General features: G+C 50.0%; 1 protein-coding gene across 1 annotated transcript; it reads right to left on the reverse strand.

Moving 5' to 3' along the window:
* Nucleotides 1–694: 694 nt before the first annotated feature.
* LOC110299112 (transmembrane channel-like protein 4) lies at nt 695–8,313 on the reverse strand. The gene is made up of 10 exons (XM_021168722.2): nt 8,065–8,313; nt 7,204–7,408; nt 5,985–6,130; nt 5,409–5,641; nt 5,176–5,297; nt 2,897–3,044; nt 2,206–2,373; nt 1,873–2,036; nt 1,060–1,186; nt 695–812 (listed from the first exon to the last, which is right to left on the reverse strand). Exons 1-10 carry the CDS (start codon nt 8,117–8,119, stop codon nt 711–713), a joined length of 1,470 nt encoding a protein of 489 aa, XP_021024381.1. The 5' UTR covers nt 8,120–8,313; the 3' UTR covers nt 695–710.
* Between the last annotated feature and the right edge of the window lie 5 nt (nt 8,314–8,318).

Genomic DNA, 8,318 nt, shown 5'->3' on the forward strand with positions numbered 1-8,318 from the left:
AATCAGAGAAAGAGAGAGAGAGAGAGAGAGAGAGAGAGAGAGAGAGAGAGAGAGAGAGAGAGGGCTCAGCAGTAAAGAACATTCACAAGAACCAGAGTTAAAAGTCCCAGAATTCAGACAGCCTCGGATACTTGTAACCTCAACACTGAGAGGATCAGAGAGAAGATTGCTGGGGCTTTTTGGCTGTGAGTACCAGGTTCAGAGAGAGACACCCTGTCTCAAAGGAATAGACAGTGATAGAGGAAGACATACAAAGCCTTCTTCTGACACCCCACACACACACAAGCACACAACATATGTTCACACAAACAGACACACATGCACACCAATAAATAAGAGAAACAAAATTATAAAGATGGGGCTGGGGAGATGGCTCAGCGGGTAAGAGCACTGACTGCTCTTCCAGAGGTTCTGAGTTCAATTCCCAGCAACCACATCACCATGGCTCACAACCACCCATGATGAGATCTGATGCCCTCTTCTGGCGTGTCTGAAGACAGCTACAGTGTACTCATATAAATAAAATAAATACATCTTTTTTAAAAATCATAAAGGCGGTTGGGGTATCTAGCTCAGTGACAAACTGCCGTGCTTATGCATAGAGCTCAGTTAAAAAGAATAGAAAATAGGTGGAGCACAATATAAGAACAATCCCATCGGGATGGGGCCTGCTCTAATAGGGGCAGGGCTACCAGGAAGGGCAAGGACACTTACTTCCTAGGAAACTGGACCAACAGCGTGACCAACAGGCCCATCAGCAGATCAAAGAGTACAAGTTTGTACATCTCCTGGCCCAGCCGAGTCTCCCAGCACTGAAGAAGGAAGAAATTGGTAGATCAGACTCTCCTGCCTGGAGGCCCAAGCTTCCTTCCAAGGCTCCAAATTGTCAGCAAACATCAGAACCCCACTCGTGAATTGTGTGGGTGGGCGCTTCACTATTTATCAATATTCATGCCATGTTTAGCTTCTTTCCAACCAAGGAGCAGTCCACCCAGTTCAAGGACCCCTATCCGACCTCTAGGCCCAAGAATCCCACCCGTGTGCCCACAGCGTTCTCACTGGAATTTCTTTGTAATTATAGCCGCAGGCCTTGCATCCTTCTGCCTCCATGTTTCCCCCACATGTGATCTGACTCCACAGAGAGATCAGAAGGAACACCAGCGAGGCCAGACGCAAAAACACAGTCCTGCAAGATGAAGGGACTCACACTGAGGTAGTGCCTCCTGGATGCACACTCATGATCTCCTCCTCCACTTCATGTTTTTCCTACCCACCCCCACTTTTCACAGAGCAAGGAACTGAGTCTCAGAGTTTAAGACCAGGACTCCCTGGATTCCATATGCATGGGACTTCACTGCCTCATTCATATGTGTGTGTGTAAATAAATGGCGAATATGCCAATATATGTGTGTGTGCGTGTGTGTGTGTTCTCCTGTTTGTATTTGTGTGCACCACAAGCATTCTGGTGCCTGCAGAGGCAAGAAGAGGGAGTCTGATCCCCTGGAACTGGATATTCAGGCAGTTGTGAGCTCTCTGATGTGGTTTCTGGGAATCAACTTCTGATGCTCTCCAAGAGCAGTAAGTGCTCTTAGCCACTGAGCCATCTCTCCAGCCTCTTTTTGTCTAAAAACAATAACAACAAACTCCCTCCCCAACAAAACAAAACACAAGTGTGTGCGTGCCATCGTGCAGTCCATTCTCTCCTTCTGCCTTTACACTGGTTCTGGGGATGATCTCAGATGTGCACAGCAAGCACCTTTACCCTCTGAGCCAGCTCTCCAGGGTACTTCTCTGCCTTATTTGTAGAACCTTTTCCACCTGTCCCTTTCCCCCTTCTGTCTGCATTCCCATCCCATCCCATGAGTCCAGAACCTAAGCAGGATCAAGACGATCTGTCGGCTTTGAGTGTAGCCCTCTAGTGAGGCAATGAACTTGAACACAGGAGGCAGCACAAAGTTGAACAGAGAAATGAAGATGGATGGTAGATAATCCACCAGAAGCTTGAGTAGTGGGGTCTGTCGGACAAGGGGTGTCTCCTGAAAGGGAGAGAAGGGAGCTGAAAGCCCACCTGTAGCCTCTTCTTGTCTTAAAAGACCCTAAAATCCCAGGAATTCTACACCCCAGTTCACTGCCACAGGGCTTCTTCACCTGTGGAAATGTGAGTTCTAGGACCCAAGGACCTTCCTCCTCCAAGACCCTCTGTACCTGTAGTGTCAAAGTGTACTCGGTGGCCCAGTAGATGCCATAGAAGGCCGCCCCGAGCAGCGCGAGGACCAGCACGTTGAGCAGCACCCTCACCGACCACACCTTGGCTCGCTGGCTCAGAGTCTGCTCCGCAGCACGGCGCCGGACTACTGCTTCCTCTAGGTCCACCTAAGGCCAATAGGGACTGCTTCTGGAAATCCGTCCCTTCAGGCCTGACTTTTCTTCGGATTGAACCGATATAGCCCTCTCCTTGTTCCATACTTTACAGGGCTGTCCGTGGGACCATTTAATTCTTGGGGCACTGGGCCTCTGAAGTCTGGACTTGCATCCCAGGCCTGCCGCTCCTTAGTTCAACCCAGAACTCCAAATCTCGCCCTACCTTCTGTCCAAGGCCTACCCTTCTTTGGCCCAACACAGAACCCCAGGATCCCCCTCCTCTGAGACTTCCAGCTAGTTCACCTTTTTGAAGCCACGTCCTCATTTCACTTGGGACCAGTCTTAGTTCCGTCCCTTTTCTAAATGAATTCCAGGTCCCAGCCCCCCAACCCTCCCACCCCGTCAGTCTCCTCCATGGCAGGCATTCCTAGCCTGGCTTCTGCTTAGTTCTGTCTCTTAGCAATGCCTTGCTTCCTATCTTAGTTGGATCTTGTCTGGTTCTCACTTAGTGGTAGCTCCACCTCCCCAAGCACACCTGTAGTTCATACAAAATGATGCGCTGGCGCAGCCGCACGTGCACGTCCCCGCAGAGGCCAAAATTCCATGCTGAGAACACTCGGTGACTGTAGCTGGTCAGAATGTCTGACTCCGCCAACAGTGTCTCCTTCAACCCGGACACCGAACTGAAAGAACAGACCACCGGAGAAGTATTGGTGGGGGCACCTTACTTACGGAACATACACTCAAAATCCTGTGACCAGGTGCCTCCTGCTCAAGTCAGATAGTTACACAAAGTCTTTGGAACCAAAGGCTAAGAGATCTAGGAAGCAGACACCCTGAAGAGATAGGAGAATTTAGGGGACACTGCCAGATCTCCAGAGGAAAGAGGGAGATATCTAGAAAGAAGAGACAAGAGAAGAACGAAAAATGCATTCTAGAGAAGAGGTGAGCTGGTCTGACAGCATGGCCTTGTAATCCCAGCCCAAAAGAAGCTGAGTTAGGCGGATTTCTGCAGGTTCGCAGGCCCTCCTGGATACACAGTGAGCTTTAGGCTGAGAGGTGCACAGGGTAACACAGTAACTGCCTTGAACTGCCCATTCAGACAAGTGTTTGAGAGCCGGCAAAGACCTAGAGAGACTGAGTAGGAGGAAAGGATGAGAACAAAAGGAAGAGAAAACAGAAATGGACAGAGAGACTATGTTTACCTTCAGTAGCCTCTCCTTGCCCCCTGGACAACTAGGGAGTGTCCCCACATGATCTCTTTAGAGATCTGTTCTTAGTATTTGGACCCGAGGCAACATCCCTTCTCCTGCAAATCAGAAGGCATCTCTATATTTAAAAGAAACTGTCTTAAAGCTTCTCCCAGCTCCCAATATTTAAGTATTTTCCTGACATAACCAGCCAGCAAGGCATGTGTGTGTTTGGTGCATGTAGTGTATGCATAAATACACGGTGATAGTGTGTGTGTGTGTTTGGAGGCCAGTGATGCACATTAGGTGTCTTCCTCTATCACTCTCCATTTTGTTTTTCAAATGGTCTCATTCATTGAACATGGAACTCACCATTTTAGATAGACTGGCTGGACAGTGAGTCCCTGGATCCTCTTGTCTCTGTTTCCCTCCCCCAGCCTCCAGTGCTGGGGCTACAGATGTGTATTGCTGTCATACCCAGCTTTTCTGTGGGCTTCCTGGAACTCATTCTGTAGACCAGGCTGGCCCTGAGTCACAGAACTACCTGCCTCTCCAGTGCTGGAATTAAAGGTGTATGTCACCTCTGCCCAGCTACTTTATTTTTTGAGACAAGGTCTCACTATGAGGGTAAAGCTGGCTTCAAAATCATGATCCTAATGCCTGCCTTCACCTACCTAGTACAGGCCTGGGCTCCCAGATCCATTTATTCATGTTTTATATTTGTTCATAATTTATATTTGTTCAGCCAGGTGTGGTGGCACACGCCTTTAATCCCAGCACTCGGGAGACAGAGGCAGGCGGATCTACAGCCTGGTCTACAAAGTGAGTTCCAGGACAGCCAGGGCTACACAGAGAAACCCTGTCTCGAAAAAAAAAACAACAAAAAAACCAAAAAACCAAAAAACCCCCAAGAGTTCCTGTTCTTCCTGCCTCCACCTCCCAAGTGCTGGAATTTGAGACAGGAGCCAGTAAGCTTAGTATTCTAATTATTTTTCTTTCTACATTTATTTATTTTGTGTGCATGTGTGTTTATGGGATGGCACCAGCGTGCCATGCCATGTGTGTGGTGGTTAGAAGACAACCCATGGAGGAGGTGGCTTCCTCTCCTTACTATGGGGCCTCTGGGGAAGGGTTCTCAGGCTTGGCAGAAAGTGTTCCCACCCGCTGCAAAGTCTTGCCAGCCTAGTGTTCTACTTCTTGATATCACTGGATATTGTGAGATGGAGCCTAGAGTAACCTGTTTTGTGCCCCTCCCTCCCTCCCTTCCTTCCTTCCTTCCTTCCTTTTCTTTCTGAGATAGGGTCTTTCAATGCCAAGTTGGCATTGAACTCAAAGATCTACCTACCCTGCCTCCTGAGTGTAGAGATTACAGGCATGGGCCAACATACTCAAATAGGATTTTTCTGTGCAGCTCAGGGCGGTCTTCAATTTACTCTGTAGCCTAGGCTGACCTTGAATTTAAAATAATCATCCTGTCTCAGCCTCCTAAGTGATGACTTTAGGCCTCCTCTCCTGGCTTTAAAATACATTTCAATGTTGAAGAAATGACTCCTGGGGGAGGGGGTGGGATCTACCACCTCCAGTTTCCCCTGCCTATCAGAATCAGGATGTGGGCATCACTAACCGTCGTAGGATGCACAGCAAGTAGATGACGCCGATGGCAAAGACGGAGCACAGGTAGGTGATGGCCAGGTTCGATCGGGGTGGGTAGAACCCATAGAATAGAGGGGACCACTCAAGGTAACCCTGGGGAGGAAGAGGCAGAACAAATAGTAGGGCCGAGTGATCTGTATGTGTGTCGTCCAGGAAACCAGGCTTCAAAAGTAAGGAGGTTCCTCTGGGGACCATGACACCCACCTCTCCAGAGAGCAAGTTGAAAAGCTGGGTGGGGAAGGCGACCAGGCCATGAGTGTGTAGAATATAGGAACCACAGGGTGAAGAGATGTTAGGGCCAGGGGGACCTGGAGGAGCCCCTTCCAGCCAGGTGGGGATCAGCTTCATGCAGATTTCAATGACAGATGCCCCCAGGTTGAGAAAGAGCAGGAAGCGCAGCAGGGAGAAGTAGGACTCAGTGCCTGCTCCAAACTGACCTGCAGAGGGCAGCAGAGAGGCCTCAGGTCCCTTACCAGTGTAGTTCCAACCCAGAGACCTGGCCAGAGCGCTCCTCCCTCAGACCCAGGAATCTATAACAGAGCCCTGACTCCTGGTCTGACCCTGGGGTCCAGAAACCAGCCCTCCCCCCTCAGATTTCAGTTCTCTTCTCTCTGATTCAGAAGGGTTCAGGCACTAGTCTTCATCCTTCAGACCAGAGCTGCAGGAACCAGACCTTTTCCCAAAGGCCCAGGGGATAATCTCCACTTCCCTCTCTGTCAGACCCAGGAAACCACACTCTAGCCTCAGACCCCAGGCCTCTTCCTTTAAAGCCCAGCACACCCCCAATTTTCTTCAGCGTCCATGCCCAGGGCTGTATAGTTTGAAAGCCTTCTTTCATTTTTCCCTTGGTCCGGGAAAGCTGTCGGGTCCAGTAGGCAGCCCTAGATTCAGAGCCAGAAGCCAGCTGCCCTGTAGCCTGGCTCTTCCTGGAAAGAGAGCAGAGTCAGAGTGAGAAAATGCACGGTTTGGAACCTACAAACTGGGAACCACCCAAAGACAGAAACAACACGATGTAATGAGGACAGGCATCGTGGTACTGTATCCATAAACTGGAATACTCTTTAGCAATTAAAAAGGAACCAAATCTGAGCCGGGCGTGGGGGCGCACGCCTTTAATCCCAGCACTCGGGAGGCAGATGCAGGTGGATTTCTGAGTTCGAGGCCAGTCTGGTCTACAAAGTGAGTTCCAGGACAGCCAGGGCTACACAGAGAAACCCTGTCCTGAAAAACCAAAAAAAAAAAAAAAAAAAAAAAAAAAAGGAGTGGGGGGGGGGAACCAAATCTAATTTACACGTAAGAAGCCAGACATACAATAATGATGGAGCCATGTCTAGTAGTATATGCTTATAATCCCAACAGTGAGGTCGCGGCAGTGGAACTGAGAGTCCCAGGACAGGCTGGGGACAGGCTGGTAGATTAGTGACAAGCTTTTGAAAGAAAATGAGTCCAGTGTGGTGACCACTCATGCTCGTAGTATCTCACCTGGGAGCAGCGGGCAGAATGATGAGGGCAAATCAGAGGTCAATTAGGAGAGATAGTGCTTTCAGGTCAGCCTGGGGGCAGAGTGCAACCCTCGCTCTGTTTTTGTCTCAACAAAACAGAACAAAATGGTTGGCACATAAGGGCATTTGTGACCAAGTCAAAACGAGCTTGACCCCTGAGACTCAGATGGTAGAGAGAGAAAACTGACTCCTTTAAGTTGTCCCCTGAGCTTCACAGAAAGCTGTGCCACACCCATGCTTGATCTCAGGGACACACACACACACACACACACACACGAACATGCACACGCACACGCACATGCACACACATACAAAAGAAAAAACAAAACAAGAAGGAAGTTTGGGAGAAGGAACAAAAATAAAAAATGATCAAGTCTTCCTGAGTCTCTTAACACAAGGTTCAGAGCAGGCCCAGGCTAACCCTACCGAGCTGGTGGCAAGGAAGTAAACAGAATAACTGAAATCAGGAAAGGGTGTGTCAGTAAAGAGGCGCTCACCTGTGTACCCGCCTTGCCTGCATAGGCCAGGGAAGTTCCCGGGAAGGGTGAGATTCCATCTGTGCAGTTTCTGCAAAGGCCTGAAGGCTCCTTCCTCCATCATCATCATCTTCATCCAGTGCTCCCCAAGGGAGCACACCAGGGCCGCGGTATCGCAGCGTAGCAGCGCTGGGGAGATCGTTCAGCACAGACGCCAGCGATGGACCTGGGATGAACACAAAGGATTGAAAGACAGAGGAGTCCAGGCTACAAGCCTTTCCCCTCAGATCCATAGTCCAGGCCACAGCCCATCTCTCAGACGCAAGGGTGCAGGGTTCAGGCCACCTCCCTCAGACCCTGAAGCCAGGCCCCAGACTCTTTTCTCAGACCCAGGAGCCCATGCCCCAACCTTCTTCAGATACAGGGGTCTAGGCCCCAGCCCATTTCTCTCAGACCCAGGGGTACAGGCCTAAAGCCTCCTCCCTCAGACCCAGGAGTTCAGACTCGGGTTCTCTCCCCTCAGATCCAGGGCTATAGATCCCATCATTTCTCCTTCACACTGGGGTTCGTGGCCCTAGACTCTCCCCACACGGAGTCTAGGTATGAACTCCCATATCCCTTCTACTCTAAGAGTGAATCTAAACTTCAACTTCCCGTTCCCTTATTGATGAGTTTAGAATCCTGGCTCCTCACAAGTCTGATATTAGGGTCCCAATTCCTGACTCTGTCCTCCAAGACCGTAACTATATCCTTGTACTGTTTTTCAGGAAATCTGAGTTTCCTTCTCAGGAAACCCAGGAAATGAAACTCTTCTTCGAGTCTCAGGTTCAGGAACTCAGCTTCCTTTATGAATGGACCTGACTTTGCAGGACTCTCTCCTACCTGTTCTGGCTTTCCGGGAGCTAGAGCAGGCTGGGGACTGGCCCCAGGCTTCCATGTTTGTGGACGGTACAGTACTTTCTTTCGGCACCCGTTCTTTCTGTCTCTGGAGGCCCCAGGGCAGGGACTGCCCTCGGTAAGGGAGGGGCCTGCTACAGGTCTGCACCTGGCCACTAGGTGACCCGGGTGACTGTGGAACATTTCCTATAAAGGTCTCCTGGGAATTGAAGTCCTCACAGCCTCCCCAGCTGCCAAAC

This window comes from Mus caroli, chromosome 7 (genome assembly GCF_900094665.2).
Source record: "Mus caroli chromosome 7, CAROLI_EIJ_v1.1, whole genome shotgun sequence".
In the NCBI taxonomy this organism is placed as follows: Eukaryota; Metazoa; Chordata; class Mammalia; order Rodentia; family Muridae; genus Mus; species Mus caroli.

What these genes read in the sequence shown, in the direction of transcription:
- LOC110299112 (XM_021168722.2), bottom strand. Translation starts at nt 8,119, where the DNA reads ATGGAAGCCTGGGGCCAGTCCCCAGCCTGCTCTAGCTCCCGGAAAGCC. An exon ending in CTCCCGGAAAGCCAGAACAG is followed by an intron (nt 7,409 to 8,064) that starts GTAGGAGAGAGT and finishes TGTTCATCCCAG; the next exon opens with GTCCATCGCTGGCGTCTGTG. An exon ending in TCAACTTGCTCTCTGGAGAG is followed by an intron (nt 5,298 to 5,408) that starts GTGGGTGTCATG and finishes CTTCCTCCCCAG; the next exon opens with GGTTACCTTGAGTGGTCCCC.